A 24658-nucleotide genomic window follows, 5' to 3' on the forward strand; every position below is an offset into this window, starting at 1 on the left:
GAACCCAGACAGCCAGAATTCTGTTGATCAGCTTCACTCCATCTATTGTCCTTCATAAAGTCTGACCCAGGTTGGTCTTATAGCCCTAGAAATGAGACAAGAGGCATTCTACCTCCTCTCTATGAATAAACCATGGGGTATATCCTTGGCATTCATACAGTAAGAGGCCAAATGTCATCTAAAACAAGTCAGGTGGCCAAATTAAATGCGACTGAACATAACACAAATGACTTATTGGCCCCTTGAAGGCAAATCTTTCTCTTCCAATTTTCCATTGGGGTTAAAGAAGCCTCAGTTATGGTGGTTACATTCAATACCACTTCTTTCATTACCGATTCTTAAATATTTGTCAGCTTATTCCTTTGCATCGTCTATTATTAAATGTCCGCAGCGGCCCCGATGTCAGCTGTGAAATGCTCCTTTATTTGTTGCCTTCCATGATAAAAATTGTTGCTTTAAACATGAGGCTTAAGCCTGAACCCCATGCTATAACAGTTGCTGATTATCTTCCACTACATGCATATTTCAACTCTGAATGCGAGCTCTGATGTGACAGCCATCACTATACATTTTCTTCAAAGGAATCGCCTTGCGCATGCATAACTATGGGACAGCACAGTGGTCTAACAGCTGCTTAACGCTGGGTCTTCAATCATCACACATAAACTAAAGCATGCAGTAAACAGAGCATTGTTGAAGAAGACAAATTCATTTCCATGAACACAATCGGTGAAAGTGGAGCAGGGAGAAGACAGGAAACTGGGACCGAACTTTTGACTAATGGCGTGTTTACAAGAGACAACAATCTGCTGCACGCCTCCATCCTCAAAACTCAAGGGAAAACACAGCAATCCCATGTCAGCTATAAGACAGAAGCTGGTGGGTCTGCGAAAGCAGGCACAAACTGCTGTCCACTGGGCAAGAGGCATGTCTAAAACAAAGGCCACCCACCATTAGCAAGCCACAACGGCAGCCTAATGGGTGCAATTAGCAGTCCCTTCTGCTGACAGAGCTCCCATCTAACTGTGTTCTCTTCGGTTTGGTGCTGCTCTAATGACTGTGTTTCACAGGTGCACCGAAAGAGAAGCCGAAAAGACGGGGCAGGAATTTGAACAATAAAAGAGGAGATTTATATCAAAAGCAACAAAACCAGGCAGAACAAAGCTAACTGTTAACGCATTTATTGCCCAACGTATCATATTTGATACACATGTGCTTTCAGGATTTTGAGACGTCTACTTCAGAAGTTAGATTTTTTTTTGATCCCCCGAAAAAGCTGATAGATACAAGCCGACGCATGCATCTAAATTTTCCAAGAAAAGATTTCCGGATTTTGCAAAAGTTACATAAATTAGAGTGTTCTGACTATTACTTCATGGGGCGGGCTTTAAAGGGTTAAAACAACTTAGGGAGAATAACAGCGTTGTGGGTTTAGACTAGACAGTTTGTAATATGATATACTGCTTATATTTCCACATTGAAGGAGAAAAATAATACATAACAAGTTCATATTAAAATGTCCCCCCCCCCCCCAATTGTATTTTATTTTTTAAGCCCCATAGTTCTGTAGATTTGTGAACAGCTCAGTCACTAAAACCTTGTATGACAACAAGAGACATAAATGCTGCCTGGTTTTCAACGGCTATAGTAAAACAATAGGAAGATTGATAAGATAAAAGGTTCATGTCTTTCCGTTTTACATCGAACTGTAAAGTTGGGTTTGCGATAACGGCAGTGAACCTCAGAGCGCAAAGACTCCCAGAGGAGCTGAGAAAAAGAGCTTTAAAGCTTTAAAGCCTGTCGTTTGCTTCACTCCATTCGGCCAGCAGAGCGTCCCATTCCTCTCCGTCAATCCATGGAAAAGCAAGAGGAGCTGTTTTAGCTTTTGTGGTCAACTGAAGGACTTTTATTGGCAATTACTGGTTAGTTTGAAAACATTATTTTGTTGCTGTGTTATACATCGCATTACACAGAAAAAGGCTTGCATGTATTAGAAATCAGAGGAAGACAGGCCATCTGGAGGAGTGGGCGTTTTCCCTTTGGGCCAGTCGACCAGTGGGCTGGTGATGAGTCCAACAACACGGATGTAAAATCGAGGTGGGAAAAGTATGTCATGGCACGCCGACTGGCTCCGAACACATTTTGAGTCTGACAGACTTTAAATTCACATCTCCTGAGTCCCTCTATCTTCAAAGTGCCAGATTCCTTTTGGAACATTCTGTCTCGAGCAACCTCCGTCTGGAAATGGCAAACCTTTTCTGTTACATTCATCTGCATGTCATAAATATGATTACTAACGTGAGCCAATCGTTTCAGATGTAATCGTGAAGCAACTTGATGGCAAACATTAAAAGTAAAATTATATATGTGGGAAAAAGTTATTTTTCAGTAATGCACTGAAAAATGCTGAAGTCCCTAAAACAAAAAGTACGATCTGATTTCAAAGTGGATTCTATGCACAACAGCTCAGCACAACTATAAGATATTGCTCAATTAATTTGTTTTACTTTGATTTGACCTTCATGCGTAGGTTTTTAGTGGCCATAACCTTGCAGGTGTTAAACTTACGTGGTAAAAGTTAAAGTCTGACGTTAGCATGACTTGGAACAGAGCAGATATTTCACCATGCAGGTTGAGATAATATATAACAACAATATTACAGGTACCGCAGTTAGGAAAAGCATCACTTAACAAAGATTAGTTTAGAATTATATTTAATGTTATCTTTTTTCGTGGCATTTTCATTGATTTGTTCTGACAGAGCAGGGACACTCTTTTGTCCTTCCTCTACTACTCAGACGTGTTTCTTTGAAAATCATATCACCTATTTCCAGAAGACACTTGAAATTTGACCTATTTGACTTCCTAAAGCCCCTTCAATTTTTGCCACACCTCACTGACTCGAAATGACTACCGGTATTTAAATAAGTTGGAAAATCCTCAACTGAAAACCCTTGTGGGAGGAAGCCCCACATTAGCATGTCTATTTCACTGCTATCTAGCATTCGGAGATACAGTTTTTTCCCTTTAAATACCTTCTGACATTAATCACAATAAAGCATATCAATGATATTGCTTCGAAAAAACCTTTTTTTTACAATCTTCGCGCAACCAGGCAGGACAACTATCCCGAGACACAGATGAGACAGACCTGCGTGTCCTTTAAGTGTAAGCTGCTATATTTGATATGGTTGACATTTTCATTTAGGACCATTACTTCAGGTCTTTTGCCCCCCCCCAAAAAAAAAGTTCCCCAGCTCAATAAGTCGCCAAACCACTAATAGGATTGCTTGGCCCCTCAAGCAGCTAAACAAGTCAGTATTAGTAGAAAAGGAATTTCCTATTAAGACCAAACACCATCAGCCCCGAGTGAGCGACAGCTCAGGTCAACTTTACATACACAAAAAGTAAAAAAGGGGAGATTTGGAATGCCGTCTCTCCTTAATTCATGGACTGCGGTTTGCAAGACAGAACCTACAGTTTTTTCAGGCACAGGCTTTAATGGTTTTATGCAGAGGATGATGGAAACACAGAATGACGATGGAAATGTCAATGCTGGGTCCCTCCTTTCAGTGCAATGCATGAGACGAACCTGACAGTCTTCCTGAAAAGACACTTGTTGCACAGAACCGCGAGGAAGAGCCTGGGCACATCTGCCAAACACGTCACGGCACAATGCTGCGTGCATGACAGCGAAAAGGAAGTACACATTTGCAAAATGCACTAATAAGATAGATGACAAAACACTGCTGATGTACTGCATGTCATCCTAGCACGGCAGCGGCCTTTCGTGTCCATGTTAAAACACAGGTGGAAGCATGGAGTTTATTTGATTTACAGTTCAGAATGCGTCATAATTCATTAAACATCACACTTAATCAGAGAGAGAAGATACCCATCAGTCTGCCCCCCCCCCCCCCCCCCCCATAAAAGGCTTCTTCACCCTATCTGGTTGTTTCGCGCCCCCGAGACAGGTCTATCCTGTCATCTGCGTGCCAAATTCCAGCTGTGTGGTGGTGTAATCTCTTTTGATGTACTTACACTCTGGGCAGATGGTTTAACCGAGCTTGATAAAAACACAATCCCTTACATCTCTTACGAGCCAGAGGCATATCTGAAGAGGAATGGTGGCCAAATGGCTTCTAAATCACAGCATTCTCAAAAAACACAGACACAATAAGATTCAATGCTGAAATATTGTGGGTTTTATATTTGTTGATCTATTAATATGTTTCTATATTAAATTTGGACAATCTAGAATCATTTTCCCATCAATGTCGGAGCTCAATGTTTTCCATCAACTTGTCTAAACAGTAACTGAACTTTGTTCTGTACGAGTGTTTTCAGACTTAACATTTAATTTTGTACAAGGATCAATCAATACCAGGATCAATAGTGTAAATGCAAATCTTCATGTCATCATTCTGACAGCTGTTTGGTGAACTGCTGTCAGAATGATGAGCTGCTTCAGCACTACAGCTCTCCAGTATTTTAATGCTCCAGTTAATTTGCTCTTTCAACAAAAAACAACAACAATAAAACAGCATTAGATACTGTTCTTTAAAAAAAATAAAAATCAGCCACGGATAATTTATGAGCTACAAAATGCAGGAATCAAATTCTTTTGACAAATGGCTTTCTGTTAAAAATGCCCCCCCCCCCCCCCCCCCAAGTCACAAGTGAATATGCAAGTGAGATGATGACACCTTCTGGAGATGATTCACAGGCTTGTCTGATGGGTGTCTAAAAGGAAATTAAAATAAGATTTTTAAAAACGCAGAAATCCTGGACAGAAAATAAATTAGAGCAAATGTCCTTGCTCTGGCTCAGTTTGGTGAATCTGAATCAAATGTTTCTGAATTCCATAATGCAAATCCTAATATTTGATTAGATTTTAACTTAAAATAGGAAAAGCATGTTGATGATAATTATTATAATAAGGTTTATGTATAACATGGGAAAAGGTTAACATTAAACTGCCGACGATTCTCAAGTAAGTGGAACCACAGGAAAATATGAAAGTATTCCTCATAAGTGGGGCGGTGCTGGTGAGAGTAGATAGATAGATAGATAGATAGATGGATGGATGCACGGAGGAGTAGATGGTCCCGATCGCAACAGAAACAGATTGATGTCATCGTGTCACATTATTAATGTACAGCAAATAGGAGCATCCTGGATTGCAGATGATTGTCTGATTTAAACTGTCAGATGAAATGACAAATTGTGCAACACACACACACACAGTTAGCAAGGAATGCTTCCATAAGAAATTCAACTTCTCATTCAATGTTCACATTTTCCAAGAAAACTCTATTCATAATATACTTTCTCCAATTAGCAGACGTGCAAAAGCAAAGCAACACACACACACACACACACACACACACACACACACAGAGCCTAAATTAAACCCCTTTCTACATCAGATATTATGAGTTTCCTGCTCAGCTAAAGATGACAGAACACTGCGTCAAAGGGAAATCTTTTTTTGATCCTTTATAATTATTATTATTCATTTTCTTTTACCTCAAGAATTTAATTGCTTTTGGTAATGCATTTTATTCTGAATTTAAGATAGACAAAAGCTTCAAACAATTGGAACAAAAACTAAAAGCAAACCAACTCCGAATGCTCATGACAATGAGGGTATTTACAATTAAAAACCCAGAATAACGGCAGCTTCAGGCCAGAAACCAGGACGTGAGCTACATCCCAAAATCCCACACATGTATAAGAAGCCATAATAAATATACACCTAGGAAACCAGAGAGGCAGAAGATTTCTGGCGATCTACGTGGCAAAACTGCACGGCTCTGCTCATGCTGTACATTTCAATGCGCTTGGATGAAACCCTTCACCTCCTGCCATCCTGCTCAGCAAACCGCTCAGCGCCGTGAAGACCGTTTTGGTGTTTCACAAGCCTGCCCTTGTGTGCCTCGTCCTTCTGAGCGACAGTTCCTTGAATGGCATTAATAAATTGAATCGCCCCGTTAGCCGTCTCCACTTCAGTCCACAGAAGAACGAGCGCTCAGTCAGACCACAGCATTTCATCCACCGTAAATGTCCACTGTGAGACACAGGCCCATGCACTACTTTAATCTCCCATTAATCTACTCCCATAACAATTCACAGAAACATGTCAGGAAGACGCTGGACTGTATTTTGTTGCTTGTTGCCATCACCACATAGACACAGTGGGAAGTAGGAGCAGATACGCTCATGATCCGACAATCAGCAGCAGGTGAGGCTGGGATGTATAATCCAGCATCCGGACCACCAACAACGGTGCCCCCCACAGGGGTGAGTCCTCACTCCACTGTTCTTCTCCCTCTACACAAATGACTGCACGTCAGGAGACCTTTCGGTGAAACTCTTGACATTTGCAGACGATATCACCGCCGCTGGCTTGATCCGGGGGACGAAACTGCTTACAGGTGGAAGAGCTGTAGCCCCTTACTGTCATTTGTCAAGTCATGCAGTATCCAGCACCACATCCACTGCGTACCATTAATATTAAATCTGTACTTAATGCTGTACTGGTATAGTTGGTATTCCAAAAATCATCCAGAATGACCAGTGGTCAAATTTTCTCTTGACAACTTTTTGCCCAGGTTCTGAAGCAATTTAACATTGGTTTCTTTATCTGAGAAAAATTACAAGTGTTCTTATTTATTTCATTAAAAAGATCCCCTTTAAGATACCGGTACCTCATTTCCTCCTGTCTGAATGCTGCTAAGATCCACAAAGAAGAGGAGCTCCATAGACACCGGTATGAGAGCGGTCGCTGTGATGCCCCAGTGGTTTTGGGTCTCGGGCATGTTAATGTGGCATTTGGCTTCAGAAGCGGATGTGACAGGAGATAATGGGCGAGGCCAGGGGACGTGCTGGACCTTTATTATATGAGGTCACCTGAATTTAACCACAGATTCCATCTTAATCATGGTTTAATCAACACACACATTAGCATTAACAGTACAATAGTCATTACGCATATAAATATGCACCAAAAAAAGCACGTCTTAGCCTGCCGTGTTTTCAGATAAGATCTTTTTTTTGGACCTCTGTCATTCTTCAACTGCTATCGATCAGTGTTGTGTGCGATCTCCAGACATCTACCTTTCCTTCACCTCACCATTCCCACACAGCATATTGGCACATTAATCCCAATCTGCAATAGGAGCTGCATCAGCAGCCGTGTTTACCCGCCTATGCAATCAGTGGCATTCTAAGACGAACTACAATCAATTTGCTACCCTAATCTAATCAAGCGGCTCACACAAAACACTTTGCTGTTTTATTACTTGGACAGTATGTGAAATAGAAATCGGCACAGATAAAATCCCAGGCACACACACCACGCATACGCATGCAACTACATGCTTAGTTGCAGTACATTCATTTGCCGCCTCCTTCTTGGAGTCGGCTGTCCTATTGTTATATGTTGGTTAAGGTGTACAGCAGCAAGAAGAACGAGGGCAGAAGAAAAATGCTGACACCGACTCCTAATCGCAACAATTCCTCTTCCAAGCATCACCAACAGGTAGGAGGAGCTCCACAGCAGGACAGGTAAGTGAACACGCCACTAGCCTTTCTTTGTATTGAGGTACACATCTTCATTTTGCATTATTACACAGCCACTTTTCTATTTGCTTCCAGAAAAAAAATAAACAACGAACGGCCTCAAAAATAAATATTAGATTAACAGAACAAAAGTTTGAATGATTGCGTTCATTTACAGCATCGGTAACTGAACACTTAAGGCTCATTGTTTGTTTTTAAAGGTAAGATTTAATTGACTAAAACACTTTTGTCCATTCCTGCTGCAAACAGGAAGACACAGTTCACTGTAGTCCTCAAATAAACAATGTCACGTAGCAACAATGCAGCTCGGAAATATTGAGATGCATAAATGAGGCGTTGAATATGCATGAGCGTCTCTGTCAGCAATAAAACAAAGACGAGATGTAGGGTGTTCACATTTTCACTCATTTTTCTATTTAAATTTTCATACAAATGTACTTCTTAATAACCAAGACGAACACAGATACATTTTTCCCCTGTAAATCTCTTCTGTCTTTGGCCAACAATCAGTGCAAATGTTCAGCCACATGGAACACCGACATCCTCCCACAAGGAGAGCGTACGCTGAACCAATATCTGCACCCATGAAGCATGTCTGCAGGTTCAACAGGACAAACCGCTGATGTCTCATCTCTTTAAGTGAGGGATGGGCTCACCAGATATCTTTAACACACAGGTTGTTCCCATCGTAGCTCCGGGCTTGCTGCTACAGTTACAGCGTGCTACAGAGATAGACGAGACTGGGCTCTTTCACCGTACACCTTCTCCAGGTGTCTGTGAGTCTTTTCCACATACTCTAGCTTTTTGAATAAGAGTATAAATAGAATCTGTATGTGCGTCTGACTACTGACCCGGACAAGATGCAGCGAGCCTTTACTCTAATGCACTATTTCAGCTATACATGTTTACTCTTGGCAGCAAACCGCACCTTCGATTTGAGCATCACAGCAATGTACTTAATATTGACTCATTTACAGCCACTTGCCAGCAGCCACGCTGTCACTCACACAGCGTCAGCTTTTTTGGATGCAGCTTTACAACATTGCACAAGTTATTGATTTTGTAATCTCTGTGTCAAAGAATAACAAGAGGAGTGCGGAGGCATCCATCAAAAGGAGACATGTCCTCCGTTCATGTATTAACCCGAGAATGGTGTTTATTATTTGGGATGTAATTTTAAACCGAGACGATGAATAGCCTTCAGAATCACCATAAAACACGTTCTGCATGGAAAATGTACAAAGAAATGATATTTGTAGAAAAATCACAATATTAAAAGACAACTATTTACTGTTGTTATATCCCCCTGTGCTGGAGATATGCGCCAAAAAAAACATGTTTCATTAAAAAGCCGTTATATTTAGCTTTGAGATTATGAGGGAATCTGATTACAAGAGAATGCCAGTGCTATGAAACCAAGAAAATGTCACCCTCAAAATGAACTTTACAAAAAAAGGGGTGCATTCAAGTACAACACAAAATACAACACAGAGGAACAAAAACAGCCACACAAAAAAGCATTCATATAGATAACAGAGAGAGAGAGAAGAACAAGCATCCAAAGTAAACAATCGTTTAATTAAAAAGTATATAAATGCTCTCTGAAGTTTTGTAAAGAAAGTTCTTAGTGGGTTCTTTAAAGGGTAGCGTTCCTGTCCAGACCCAGCTGCCCTCACTGGAATTATCACGAAGAATCTCTGCCAGTCGGGTAAATGCAGTTTCAGGTTCAGGCGTTGTTGCGGCAGGTTCCACGGTTTGGCAAAGAATATCTGCCAGAGGTTGGCCGAGGATCCAAACACATAAATTGGATGACAAAGTTCAACAAACACCATTACGAGTCCAAAGTGAGGTTGTGTCTCCCGTGTGACCATGGCTAAAACTAAAGTACACATATTAAGTATGAATTGTCTACATTTTTGATCAGACTGCTCATATCTGGCATAAAATCTTAATTGCATATATTTCTTCATGATTTATTTTCTCTTTGTGCTCTTTTCTCTCAGACATTCTATTAATCGCATTAAAAGCGTGATGGCATCTCCTTTTTCAATGAGCCAGAATAGAGCAGAACTTCAAAAATTAAATGGATTCTAAGGCCACGTGGGAGAGAGACCAGAGGCCACCGTGATGGAAAGGGTATTTGACAAACTTATGTTCACATGAGACAACAAAGCGTCCACGGCCAGCCCCTTCCCTCTTTAATTCACACTTCAAAGCCAGAACAGCACAGTGGATAGTCCTGCTGCAATGAGGAAGTGGCCAGATGACAGCAATGAGGACGAGGACGAGGACTCTGGCTGGCTCATAACCTTAACATGCTATGTCAATGGATCATATTCCACAGGACATCAACGTAAACAACGTCCGAAGCAGAACATCTATAATAAGAGATTTCCTTGTTTTTACATGACAATGGGCACGCTGAAAAAACACTTACAAAAACGTTCCTTGTTCAGAAGATGTTTGGAAATGAGGATTTTCTGTGACAAACCAAAAATGAGAAGTTGTAGTGTGCATGCCAGGCCAGTAGTGGGTGATACACCCTTTCAAAACTAACACCAAAGAACAAGGTCACAGCGGCAGGTCAGCAAATCTGCATCAGAGGAATGTTAATGTCTCTAAAGAACCTGCAGCATAAACAAAAGCAGCATTTATTGTTGTAGCTGTTCTATGCAGAACGCCGCCGCAGGTCGTTCATTCCAGTTCCTCTGCACATAATGCACGTATGTAATGCACATAGCATGTAGTTTGATGTTTTGTTTTTCCTTATCTTAGTCACCTGTCTTCAATGTAAACAAATATTTGATGCTCAATCTTCTTTTGGACATGTACCGTTGTGCACTGTAGTATTTGTACTACTGCACGATCGTATGCCTTTTTGCTGCTGCAACAGTTGAATTTCCCAATTGTGGGATCAATAGCATTCATCTGAGCTTATCAACATGCATAAATTAGCCTAAAACCACAACAGGAATGTGTGTTTATGCATTTACACTGTCACACTCTGAGATGCTCTTTCTTACCAGTGTCGCAGCAAAAACGCAACAAAGATTGACCATGTAAGGGTGAAATTGTTTGTATATAAAAAGGCCACAAAAAAAACCTTTCCTACTGATATATGTTTTTTTAAATGGCAACAGCTGATCTCTTGACACCTCCTCACCAGCTTTGCCAGCGTCTCCACACCCAGAGGGGTTGGGGATTAGCTGCCTTATGTTCCGCACTGAGGGGTCCTCCATAGGAAATTTGTCTTTATCCTCTCCTCACCAGCTGAGCTCGAAGGGTTTGCATGGCTAAAGGGGAATACTGGAATTTCCGTACTATAAATTGCTACATTTTTCACACGCTTTGAATGCAACTACCTTAAACACAATGTCACAACCTTTTGAAATGTGGCTTGTGTCTAGAAAGGTGAGGTTCAAACTCAGTGGTATCCGGTACTTCCCACTCCAACGAAGACAACTCACCCACACACAACCACGCTGTTACAAATTCGCTTTACAGAAAGAGCACATGCCCCACAATGCACTGGTGGCGTGTCCAGGGTGTAACCCCGCCCTTTGCCCGGCAATAAGGTAGATAAAGCGGCTTTAGGTGAGACGATAGGAAAAGGGCACATTGCACATATCTGTACAAAGAGTACATACGTTATCAGTATTTATACCTCAGGGATTAACATTTTACACTTGTAATCTGCATATTGCTTCTTACAACACATGACTTCTTTTTTTCCACTTGCTACAGATTGAGTAGATTGCAATTCCCTATCTGAGAGCGGTCGCTTATAATGGGTTTTAATTAAACCTGGTCAGAGGGTTGGATTTATGATGGGGACGACCCACTGAAAGATAGAGTGGATCAGGGTTTTGTTTAAAAAAAAAATAATCATACAAAATAAAACATTTTTAAAATACATTAAAACATACCGTATATATAGCATAAATTGGAAAGTACAGGTACAAATAACTTGATCTTGAGTGTGGTAGTGGAGTGAAAATACTTTAAACTATTACCTTCAATAAAAAAAACCCCTAATATTTAGAATAATGATTCTAAATCACGACTAAATATTTTTTAGGCTTTTTTTTTAGGTTGAGGTCGGTTTAGCAGCAGCTGAGGTTTACTAATAACCCAAGGATGGATGATAACTAACATTAGAGCTGCAGCAGCAAAGCAGGCAGTAATTGCGGCAAAGCCCAGAATACACGGCTGACTTCAGCAGATCATAGCCCACTCTTTGCAGGAAAAAAGCAGCCAAGTGATGAAACTCACCAGTGTCACCGGTGACTAAAAATAGCCCTGTGCATCTACGGCGCAGTGTTTCCTCCACAGGCTGTCAAAAGAAAGAATGAAGTAATTTCATTGCATATTAATAGTAAACACGATATGAAGAAAGGCAGGTCGCAGGCTGCCTCCACTCAGGGTTGCTGCTTCCTGTCGCTACGGTGTTATTACTACCGAGAGCCCTCGAGAAACAAGGCGTGTTAACCAATAAAAATGTAAGCACGGAAAATGCTGAAGAGTGACAGCATTAAAAATGAAGGAGACTCGTCTTGCTCTCAACCACAAAGCTGCATTTTAAAGCAGACAGGGCAGACAGGCGTGAGCCTCCCGATTCTAAGTTCCACCAAGCGCCCAAGGAATCAGTCGCAAAGAAAACACGCCTGCTCACGAACTCACTCACGCGGCGCGTATCGATTCTCACTTTGCTTTTCAGTGCTCTGATGGCATCACAGTTACAACCCGTGCCACTCTGCACCAAAGCTAGCATTAAAGATGTGGGATCCTGCCACGCCTTCCCCTACACCCCTGCCTCTGCCATCTCGGGCTTCGAGATACCATTGCTTAACAAAAGGAGCATGGAGGGGCCATGTGTAGACTCCTGTAAAGACCTCCTCATGGCTAGCGCAGACGAAACAGCGCTGTTTCGTGTGTCCCTGCACCGCTGCATGTGGCTCCCTATGGGTGTCAAAGGGCAGTAAAAAGAAGCAGGGGATGCATCTGGAAATGGAAACAATCCTTTTAGCTATAAATATAAATGAGGGATTATTTTACGCCGTTTCCTGGGTGAGGTGAACAGCTCCCCTTTTGTTCCGCAGATATGCCTACAGTGAGCGAAGGCGTGTGCAGACGGTAAAGCACGGTAAAGCACGGCAAAGCACGGGCAGGCTCGTCTGCCGTCACCTCGGGTACACATGGGGAAGAAATTTAAATTCCTAAAAGACAAACCGTTGCTGCACGTTATTGTACAGCAAGCTGGGCTGTCTCGATCGTGAGCCGTTAGCTGGAGTTAAACGTGATAGAAATGAATCATTGTCTCCTGTTCGTCACAGCCATTCATTCTTAGGTTTAATAACGCAATACAATACAAAAGGAGCATTTTCCTCTCATGATGAAGAAGAATATTGCATTCATATTAAAGTATATATTTAGACTCTTTACTGATAGCCTATCGCCTGCATGGACCTGCAGCTGCGTCTGCATGTCCCAGTTCAGTGAATTGGGTAATGTGGTAGATCTATAGAGGGATGTTTTTAGATTGCAGCATCAGCGGTTTTCCTCATAACCTTGTTGCTGCAGAGTTTGTAGGCTTTCCTTATCACTTAGCTTGAAACTAAAATGCTCTCGCAGCAGTGCAGTCGGTGTTTGCTTTTGCCACTTTGGTCAAATCAATAGATGCTCATTGAAAGGTTTTGTGCCTGTAGAGATAAACAGTCGATGGCATGAGAGGCTCATTTAATTCCCTGCTTATAGCAAAATAAACACGACCCACATGGGCAGGCAGCAAACAGAGGAACACGACATGGAACATTTAGATTTCTGCAGATGTTTCTACACAAATGAATGGAAGTAATTCCTCCACTAACATTCATTCAAATAGTTTGTAATAACTTCTGAACTTGTGTAATTGCAATCAAATCCACTGCCTTCTACTCCTTTGTCTGGTTAGACACCATTTCTAAAGATGAGAACTAAAAAAGAGCTGCAATACCAGGTAGAAATGACGGGATGCCAGACAGTGCGTGGGAGATTTCTGAAACGCACTTTGAGAGAACAAAAACAGGTGTGTGTGTTTTTTTTTTTAAACTGTGCAACACAATTAAGGATTATTACTGATAAATGGTCCGTCTGCGTGTTTCTGCTCAGTCGAGACAGAGACACGTGGCGTTTAGAAGGTCACTGTAATGGCTGGGCGTGGGTTTTACAAGACGCCCGGCCCTGTTCCCGTTTGACACGAGATAAAAAAGGAGGACAAGATTCAACGGTTTTCTCAAGAGTAAGAGAGCCTGACAGAATTACAAAAACACACCAAGATCTATCAGTAAAAGAGCGAACACCTGAACACCCAATCAGGGCGTTTTAAGATGTTTAAGATGCTGAATTTCCACTCTAATTCGCTGATAGTCTGTGATTATTAACAGCACAGTAAAACACCAGGATTAAATACAGCAGACACCAAACACCCACTTCACATCATGTAAGCTGCAACTGCATCCCCTATTACAGCATGGGTGTGTGCGCGCGCGTGTGTGTGGGTGTACGTGTGTGTGCATGGAGGAGATAAGGTGAGCTAAGCTGCTGTGGATATGGCACTGTTGGACTGGAGAGAAGGCATTCAAGTGGAAATATGCATTTACGCACCTAATCTAGTGTAGAGGACTAGAGCATCACCAGAGAGTCTGAGAAAATGCTATCGTGCCGAAGGGGGGAGGAGGGGCGCAGAGCCAGACACTCAGCTCGCCAGTCTGGCCTCCCAGCATCACCGGTTGCACTGGTCAGCGCTGAATGCACTTCATTTCACTGTTTGACTTCAAAGGTCAAAGCTGTGGTAATCAATACAGCTATCTATACTCACGGCGACTAAACCTACAAAGAATTATCACCAAACGCGTCTGAAGTTACAGTCTGGCTGTAATTCCCAGATTATCTGTGGCATTTCCACACAATCACTGTGATTTAAATGTCCATAGACAGCTTGACTGGTAAACATGCCGTTCCATTGAGAAGGCACTGCACAATTATCAGTGCGTCGCTGGTTCGAGCACCAGTCCCCCCCCCCCCGTCCCCACCAGTCTATTTAACACCATCTCGCTGCCAGGGCGCCTGAAGGGCTGCCCACTACAGGGATGGATCAAACACAGAGAGCACATTTCAAGACATTTCCTGTGTTAAATGGTTTGAGACGGAACTCGGTTTAAATGTGTGTGACAATGGAACTATTGGACATCTATTATAATGTCCCCAGACAAATGATTGCAGGTGTCAGAGGAAAAAATGACTACAATCAAAAGCGCAGCGGTATATTGTGAAATAGCAAGGGGGGGGACGACGACGACAATAGACTGATCTGTCTCACACGATATACTGCATATTGTTTTTGAAGACATGAACGCATCACAAAATGCAAACTTTAGTGTCAGTGCCAAAAGCTGATAAAGAAGCCACCTAATAAAGAAGACTCTGGGACAAGGCCGGGAGGAAAGGCTGCCCGCTATCTTTAGCACGTCTTTGATACGCTGGCACTGAGCATCGCCTTCGGCGAGGTCCTTGTCTCCGTCCTTGCTCGTCACAATACAACAGATGGAGGACTTAAAAGCAGCGAGCACGTCTCTAATGGCAAAATGTCACCATCACACGCTGATGGTGCGCTCAGATTGTGCGGGCATTTCTAACGTGCCTTTTTTTTTAATAACGATACACGAATAAATTCTGGCACGCCGATGTAACCGCTCTTAACATTAACCAGTTGTGTGCCTCCCCCATTATCACGCTTACGTATGTTTACGGCAACCAAAGAAAGTGAGAAGACATAATGAAAATAAAAATGAACATTTACAATTTTTGGACTGCGGAACTGGGATTCTTTTTTTTTTCCCCCTCCTGTGATGAAACAGATGCCTGAATAAACAGATGGACGTACATGAGAGCGCGCACCCACCCACAAACACACACTGAGCATTATTCATGCACTGGGATGGCCCTAAACAAATCCATGTGGGTAAATGTCATCAACAAATGTCAATAGCTTTTTTTTTTGGGGGGGGGGGGGGGCTGCCCTGAGGACATGGAGCCCAGCACAAGGGCTGAGGGACTCAGACGTACCTTCATTTGCTGCTGCTTCATCAATTCTTAATCTACTTTCAGGAACCTATCTGTGCACGGAATAAATTAAGCAACGCACCAGTGAAGGCCTTTTGACGGGAAGCAGAGGAGAGGACAGATGTGATCATAAGAGGCGTGCCATCCTCTGCAATAAAAGGACATAAGGAAGAGACGAAAACTGCCGTCTTACTTTTTCATGTGGGTGAGGGGGTATAAATACCGTAGAAAGAAATGTTCTCCTGAAAACTGGAGACGCTTTTCAATAACAACTCCTGACACTAACGGCTAAAAAAGCCTTCGACAGACTCCAGCTGTCATGAGGTATATCATTTTCTGCCATCACACTGTCATATTGGCTGTACCTCGAGGTAGGATTCGAGCTGGGGGTACACCCTGTAAGGGCCCAGCACCAACGACAGCGAGGTGGTGTAGGGGAAGGTGGTGGTTACGGCATGGCTCACTTCCGGCAGGGAAAACAGCTTGAAGCCAAAGCTCTCGTGCAACTTCCGCAGTTCTTCATCGGGCTTCTCTTCCCCCTCGCACAGGATGTTGCCCACGGCGTATCGGCATTTATCCGACGGCCTCTGAGGGGACAAAGAGCAGAGCTATTTTATTTATTGGACACAGATCCAGTTAAAAAAAAAAATCTCAGTGTGTCGCCTTAAATCAGATGAAACGCACTGCTCATTTACAGTAATCAAACCGACGGCGTGATTAACCGCTAAAACAAGGCAAAAAAAAGGATTGAATATACTGTACACACTTTTGGCCACACCACAAGACTGCCAACTTTTGTGTGCCTAACTTTAATGGGTTCAGGAAAAGTGTTTGGCTTGCAATACTGTGCTGCAACACAAAGAAGCAAGTGCAAATTAGTGTGTGTGTGCTGTGTTTAGAGTGGGGGGGGGGGGGGGGTCTTTTGTTTGTTATTCCAGGACACATAATCATGCATAACAACAGGTGACTTAATGCTCCCTCAGCACATAAGCGGCGGTAAGAATAGAGGCTTGATTGAGATCTGCTGAGACTCTGCCGAACGTCGCTGGCCAGAGTGCTGCCAGCTCTGCCAAGCATCCTCCAGCGAGACCACATGCTGCGTGTGGCAGTGCAAAACGCCGGTGATTTAAATCACGCTAGTCAAGTGAGCAAGACGTGGTCTTTTTCCTACGCCATGCGACATGAAAACGCTCTTAAAGCATGTTAAAATACCAACTTTGACCCAATTCATTGTAGTTTACACATGTAGTGGCTATCAATTAATAACATGGTCCCAAATGAAAATAACTATCCTTATTACCTATAAAAAAAAACTTTCAAACTACAGAAATATTAATAGAGCTATAACAAAAGTAATATAGCTCGAGTCGGTTCAGCCTCGGAACCGCACCCCCACACTCTAGACGGCATTGTCTGTTCTGCTCAACGACTCTTGAGCGGAGTAGATGCGAGGTGACATGTAGGTCCGGTCTCCTTCAGTGCAAACCTCCGCCACCATGTTCCTTAACGCGCCCGCGAGTCTGCATGCAGATGAGCGACGGCTCCAGAATCACGAGCAGATCATCAGTCAGAAGAGGATGTGACAGTCTCCCACGCACATCCCTCAGCCGTCTCATTCTCTTACTGACTGGTGGTTGGCTTTTAATGAGCCGTAACGGCTTCTCGCCAATTCACTAAAAAAGCCACGTCGTTATACTTAACATGTATCTGCGCGCCCTCTTCTGAAGCTTGCTAGAGTACTCGTTTTCTAATTACATGTTTCCTCATTACCCCTGCAGGCACCAGCAGAATGTACTGCAAGCACTCGTTCCGATATAAGGAGGCTGCATCATAATGATCCCTTCCTGCACGATGCTGCGAGTAGATTATACACAGAACTATTGTTCCGTCGGCGTTCAAAGGACTCCTGAATTCATCTTTGGAGAGGCTTTGCTCTGAAGGCAACGAGAGGTCCGGAAAGCAGAATATTAAATAAATACAAGTGTGATTTGCTTCAGATGAGGGAAAACGGGCGAGGTGTGTTCCTTTAATGCCTGCTGCCGGTCTCCGCTCCACGACAGCGGCGGCCTGTGAAGGGCTGGCGTTGAGGGTGCACAGATGGGAGCAAGCAACACTCATCTTCATGTCCCTGGCATCGAGGCATAATTATCGCTTCCAAACAGCGCAAACCCCTCTCTTCATTTCCATCTCATTTCTCACATGCAAAAGTATCGTTGTCTGCGTCGTGCTGCTACTACTCCACTTTGTTCATAATAATTCAGCACCAATCCCCCCCCCCCACCCCCAGTGAGCGTGGACACCTCCACCTCTGACCTCTTAACGTCCCCACCGTGTGATGGACAGCCAGATAATAATGACTGACAGTGCCTGGTTGAGCCTGAACAGGCTCATCTTTGCCGTGACCTGACAGAGAACCTTTGCCACCGTGAGCAAACGTCAAAGTCGGAGAGATCACGGCTCAACAGCTCTGGCAGGGGATTATTCAATCTGGCCAGCAGGAGAAAGAACAGATGCGTTTGCAATGAAGCAGCGAGTCACTGTGTATGCAGCGCTGGAGCAAAGCATTGAAGCAATAAGAAAGGAAAACATGTTTAAATCCTGCTGATGCATATTTAGCGGCGCGGTGGTGGACATGGTATTATAAGAATAGCAGATAGATATAACCACTGGTATTCATAGCCTGACTTTTCCTTCAGAGCATCTACATTGAGGATGGATTGCCAAATATAATGGTAAAAGATACAAGGGAATTTATTGTAATCTCAACCTGTGACATTCCAATCGGTGCTTAATACTGATAAGCAAATCATAGCTTGCCGACAAGCTAAACCAGGATGGACGTCGCTCCTGATAAACACGATGATCATCAGCGTCGCTGTGCCAGAGAACACAACTCTTCACAGATCCGGGAGAAGCATGAACATCTATATATCAGGATATCAAATGTGTGCAAAGTTCACATGTAAAATCCTGAAAAAGAAAAACAAACAATGAAACTTCAACAAGTGTCTTTAGAAAACATTATTTCTTCATAATAGCGCCACCATTTGGGCTTGGAATGACTCATTTTGAAAGATAATATTGGCTATTAGCGGTCGATCATTGAAATTCATGGGTTGGGTCCCACAAACATAAATTTGTACACAAATGAATATAATCACCGCATTTGAGGTTTTATCGATTCAGAGCTTTTTTTTTTAATAACAACTTAATTTTATCTGATACATTTGCATCTGAATATTTGTCGTACAGCAGATCAAACATGAGCCGTCACCATCCCCGCTATGCAGAGCTGCTCCTCGTCAATAACCGTTTAAAGACAGATGGGGTGACAAGCGTCCTCCCACATCGCTATCTTCTCGTCTCGCAGCCTTTCATGCTCTCAGTGCAGATAGACTAGCGTGTGTCAGCCGAGCCGGTAGTTCACTAATGATATCATTCATATCCCACACAGTGGCAGGAACAAACACCAGCGCTGACCTGCATCTCAGCCCTGCTTCCTGCAAAATAATCCACCACATAGATGGACAGGCAATTAGGAGGGCGAGGAACCTCGCTTCATGGACTTGACTTGTCTTTGTCATCCCCACCAAAGTTATTTTGTCTGCGTTTGAAATTTTAACAGCAGCAAAATGACAATTGAGAGATTCTTCCCACGCTGAGCTGCAGCGCTCTGAAGGCCCGGTGCTGCACGAGCTGCGCTACGGAAGGCAGCGGGAAAATCCGGTTCGCACAGGTGTAGCTGAGGAGGACCGGCTGCGGCTTTAGACTGGAGCGGTGGAGAAGCAGAGAGACGGACAATAAGAAGGCCGAAGCTGATAGTCCCCAAAATGAACTCTGACATGTCTGGAATACAGAATATAGAAACCACAGTGAAGAGATCTGTAAGACTTAAACAATGACGTGATCTTAATTCATGCCTCGGGTAATTTCATGTACAGAAAACATTAATTTCCTGTCTTTGGGAGAGAGAAAAAAATATGTACATGGCTCACGACACACACCCATACCCACACACACACACACACACACACACACACCAGGTCTCCACGGACCTGTTGGAAGAGAAAGTAATTTCACAAGCAATATGTACTTTGCTTGAGGCTACAAGGGTCTCTTTTGATGGATGATGGTTCTACGACAATAAAAAGGTACGACTGACAAAGATAACTCTTTATTAGCGGACCGATAATGAGGATTTAAGCTCCATCTTTCCTCCTCTTGGCCGTCGCCTAATCTGGGAAGCACTGCTTGAAACTCTGGCTCCGATTACCGCGGGTCACTCCTGAAGTGAGAGCAGGTTAGAGGCGGGCAGCCAACACTCCCACTTACTGAGACATAATGAGAACCATTGCTGCATTCATTAAAGCCCCACTGCCGGGTGACCAATCAACCAAACGCAGAGCTAAATGAGCAGAGTGGGTGTGATTAACGGTGCACACATATATCATCTGCTCTCTGCAAGGCAGAAAGGAGTTCCTTTCCTGTTAAGTTTTTGCAGGTTAACACCTAAAAAAAAAAAAAGCAGCATAATTTAAATCAAAATATTTGGAGAAATACTTTCACACCCTTGTTGGCACTGAGCTTCAGGATGACGCTGGATTAGGAAGAGGATCATGTGACCGCTCCCTGCATAGTCAACGCATCTGCAGTGGGAGCTCACATGGACCTCCTTCACCATCAACGGCTGCACAGAAGCAGGACGAGCAGCGAGTCTGAGAGGAGCTTGTCAACGGCCCAAATTGCATTGGATAAATGCATCAAGCAAAAGATGCACATCGTCGCCTTTGCCCGAGAGCTTTGGTTTTCTGTTCAGTGGCCCACGGTATTGTTTTCATTCTAAATCTGGAACACAGAGACGGGGGGGGGGGGTCACAGAACTAGACTTGACACACAGAGAGTAAGGAGAATAGACAACTACAAGATAAGCAATCTCTCAAGGAGAGCGGTTCGCTTTCCTGGCGTCAGAGCCGTCTCTGCTGATCCGAGGTCATTTTGGCACCGCTACAGGTCGCCACGGCAGCAGAGGTAAGTCAGACTAACAGCGCCCCGAGACCGCAGGTATGCCGCGATGGCTCCTTTGCAGCTGGATTAACAGTGAAAGCTGGCGTGCTTAACTCAAGCAGACGCAGGTACAGCATCATTGAGCAAGGAAACACTTGAGGGTCTTTTTTCAACTTGGACAGCAAGAAAAAACAAAAAAACAACCATCGCACCGGCATCTGATTTTAAGTCGCCTGAACCAGCCGTCCGTCATAACGACGGTGTAAATGAAATTAAGATGGACCCCCCCCCCCCCCCCCGAGGTTTTTATGCATCTGCTGCAGTGACGAGGCGTGGGCCCCAATGGCTGCCTCTCTCTCTCTCTCTCACCAAGTGCAAGTTCGGTGCCTTTAAGCTGTGCTCAGATGTAGCTGGTAATTACACATGGCATCCTGGGACTTCTGGCATACATAATTACTGGCAAGGATACGCAGCCTGCTGGAGGCAGCCCATGGTTTTCCTTTGCCACCGACAGTTGTTGAGCTGGTTCAACACCCCTTGGCCAGCTGGACACGGCGTGGCCCGCCTCCAGCCAGATGTCATCGGGGCTTGGAGGTAATCTTCCCTAATAAGAGAATCAGATCCTCTCTCTCTCAACAACAATCTTCTCTCCTCCACCACCGTGCTCCCTATCGGCTGTTCTGATTCGCATTCGCTCGTGTAAACCAACGTTCTGTGAATTATAAGAGTGGAAACCCAACACACGACACGATTGAAGGAAGTGTCTTCCCCGTCATTCTTGTTAAAATTGCATCCTGCAAATATATTCAATAGATATGTTTGAGGATAAAATGGCAGCTCCTTTTTTTTTGGGGGGGGGGGGGTAGTAAACATCCAGGGCATCTCCCATCTGGTTTAGCATTGTGTCACTGACTGTTGAGAGTGTCCACAAACATAAATTGAAGAGAGACAAGCACGTCCACAATCAGGCATAACGCAGCCTTCAGGACATCTGAGACCAGACTTCAGAGCCGCAGCGCATTTATGTCTCATTCTATATCCACCTTTAAAAAGCAGCAGAAGCCCCCCCCCCCCCCCCCCCTCTCTTTCATGTCGCTGCCGATTGTAAAATGCTAATCACTTTGACTCGAGTGCGCCGATGCTCCGCGCTCTGATCTGAAATTCCGATTGATGAATTGGAGCACTGCGAGCCTCTCAAGGTGAGTACGATTCCTAACAGTTTAAACGCCTCATCCCGTTCCTCACACGTGGCGCGTTCTTCTACCCTGCCCCTCATAGCAAAGCCCCGTGAGTGGGCAAAGAGGGACCTCATGAGATGAGAGAATGAACCAAACCATAGTTTTTAGGGTCAAGCATGTCAAACATGCGGCTCGCTCTCCATTAATGACACATTCCTTGCAGACAGTTAAGGGTTTGTTTTTTCTACTCCTTGCTTTTCTTCGACCAAACATCGAGCACAACTCGGGGATTCAATGATTCACTTTTGTCTTTCATCCCACTCTGGGATTTGTTCAATGCTGGCTTCAAAGCAGCTCGGCCTGAGTCGTGTTGGTGACGGCTGCGGGTCACTGATCCTCCGATTCCCCCCCCCCCCAGTGGAAGTGCTAAACTCCTCCATCCCACAAGCCTTTTTTGTGATACAGTACAGTATTAAGTGATGGCAATTTTAAGCCTACATGCAAACACATGCCAGAGGAGCCGCTCCCTTTACTATGTAGCCTGAAGTGCCTGAGCTGATCGAGGTAAGGATGCTAATTACCCGCCGGTACCTGTGTAGTAAAGTAAAGAGTCCACACCTGTCAAAGCTGGGGCTGAAGTAGTATTAATAAACTATAGATTATTACCATTAAACACAATCAGAAGTTATCAGGAAGGGCGTGAATCCGAAAACTGACTCAGGTAACGTGATCGAAACAAAATGATGCCAAACATCTTCTCTAAAAAGGTAGAATCAGAATTTACTGACTTTATGACGAATATTAATTAACAATTACCACATTTCAGTCAACAAAATCTAAGATCCACTCCAGCTTAAAAAACTGTTACATTTCAGTTACATTTCATTTAGTGACTAAATTAATCAATGATAATAAATTAAGTACAGGCACAACTCAATACCAATGCTAACACTGCCATCTAGTGGCCATAGTGTGCAGCGTGACAACAGGTCAGTGTCGAGGATAGAGTGTATTCAAGCTAAAAGAGTCTCCTCTGCTAGAATGAATGTTTATAAACGTGAATGCACCATCTGCACATGCTGGTGATTATTTATTAAAACAATACAAATCTGAATCTCTTGGTCTAACTTAGATCCCATCACATTTTGAGAGCGATCCAGATACCCCCATCTGGATACAAAAGAAATGCGTTTGGCTTTATTATGTGGCCGTTGATGCGTAAAGAAACTATCGGCCTCCAAGTCACAAATCAAACAGTTCAAAGAGTAAACGTATACGACCGCAGCCCTTTGCACCCTGCTGTGACAAGGTACCGGGTTTACCACGCTGTTAGCCGTCACCACCCAACCGTTAGCGCTTTCATTTAGTTCTATGTAGAGTCATGTTTAATTAAATCTTTATTTCTTGTCGTTGTTGAGTACACACACACATATATATATGTGTGTATGGGCCACATAACATACGGAGAGGGCATAGGGCGGGGGTGCCACCGTGGTGTGTCAGCAGCTGGGAGGCGGGGTGTGGGCCTTGCTCAAGGACACTTCGGCAGTGCCACGGAGGTAGACCCCTTTTGAACCGGTGACCCTCCGGTTCCCCACCCGAGTCCCGACCGACTGAGTCCCTGTCGTCAAAACCAAGAAAATGACTGAGCCAAGCCTTTCCAAGCCGCTCTGATTAAATATTTCAAAAAGTTTGGACCAGCTGATTACTGATTGATTATTAATTACTAGCACTATTTTCCACTGTGTAAATAATCTCAACAAGTGAATCAGAGGTCCATATACCGCCTCTTCAAACTACATCAGCGAAGCCCGAGAGCTCATTGTGCCCCATGCGCAAATCTGTGGAGCAGCTTATTATCCAGACTCTCCGCAAATTCTTTCACCAGCAGAAACATTTTAAAAGCTCCCCGGTGAGCCTCTCGCCACAACTTTCCACTGTCCAGGCTTCCAGTCAGGCTTTCCACTGAAAGCATTTACTGAAGGAAGGCCTGCGCACAGAGACAGAGTGCTGCCAGTTTGCCACGTTCCTGTTCCGCAGGGACAACAGAATACTGCACCTTGCAATGAACGACAGTAGAGTATTACAATGGCCCCAAACACAAGAGGCAGTAGTAGTTGTTATTATTTTTAGTCTTTAAATATTCTACGTCTGGACTACTGAGACTCATCAGCAGTCATTTTACAACCCGGTCAAAGCACAAGCCATGTTGCAAAGTCAAAGTCGCTGTCATGTGTGCTGAACTCCTGAATAAACATTGTCATCTACCAAAGCAGCCGTTTGTTGAGCATACATCTCCTGTTGACCAAAATAAATACATAAGCCACGACTCATGTTCAACGTTGGAATGTCAAAATAAAGTAGGAAACGTCCACAGTCCTCAGCTGAGGAAGGACACATTTATGAAAGAAAAAGGCTCTGGATGAGCGCAGGAATAGAAGGAGGGATTGATTTCTGCCCGATGTTGGACAAATAACGTCAGAACTTATTCAGACGAACCGAATGGCTTTACTGTCAGAGGTACAGCAGCTCCCGTTGGCCGTGTGGGAGCGGTTCTGTCTGCCCTTCTAGTTTAATTATGGTAAACATTATTTGACTCAGAAGCAGCCAAATGCTGGAGCGCCCTGGAAACAGGATGAGAGAGAGAGAGGAGGGGGGGGGGGTGTCAATGGTGCAACGTGGCACTGAACAGCTGACTGGTTTGATGATTCAGGTTCCTTCACCCACAGGAGGCCGCTTTGACGTTTAACCCCTTCTAGCACAGACGCCAAGTCCCATCGCTTTACATCGTA

At 43.8% G+C, this 24658-nt stretch overlaps 1 protein-coding gene across 1 annotated transcript in view; it reads right to left on the reverse strand.

The window, feature by feature from the left end:
• The window catches only part of tex264a (testis expressed 264, ER-phagy receptor a), a 37412-nt gene that overhangs the window by 11947 nt on the left and 807 nt on the right, over positions 1 to 24658 (reverse strand). The window contains exon 2 of the mRNA XM_068742595.1: positions 16050 to 16271. Within this exon, the coding sequence (XP_068598696.1) occupies positions 16050 to 16271 (222 nt within the window). The remainder of the gene's footprint in view (positions 1 to 16049; positions 16272 to 24658) is intronic.

Source organism: Brachionichthys hirsutus, chromosome 8 (assembly GCF_040956055.1).
Source record: "Brachionichthys hirsutus isolate HB-005 chromosome 8, CSIRO-AGI_Bhir_v1, whole genome shotgun sequence".
NCBI classification, from domain to species: domain Eukaryota; kingdom Metazoa; phylum Chordata; class Actinopteri; order Lophiiformes; family Brachionichthyidae; genus Brachionichthys; species Brachionichthys hirsutus.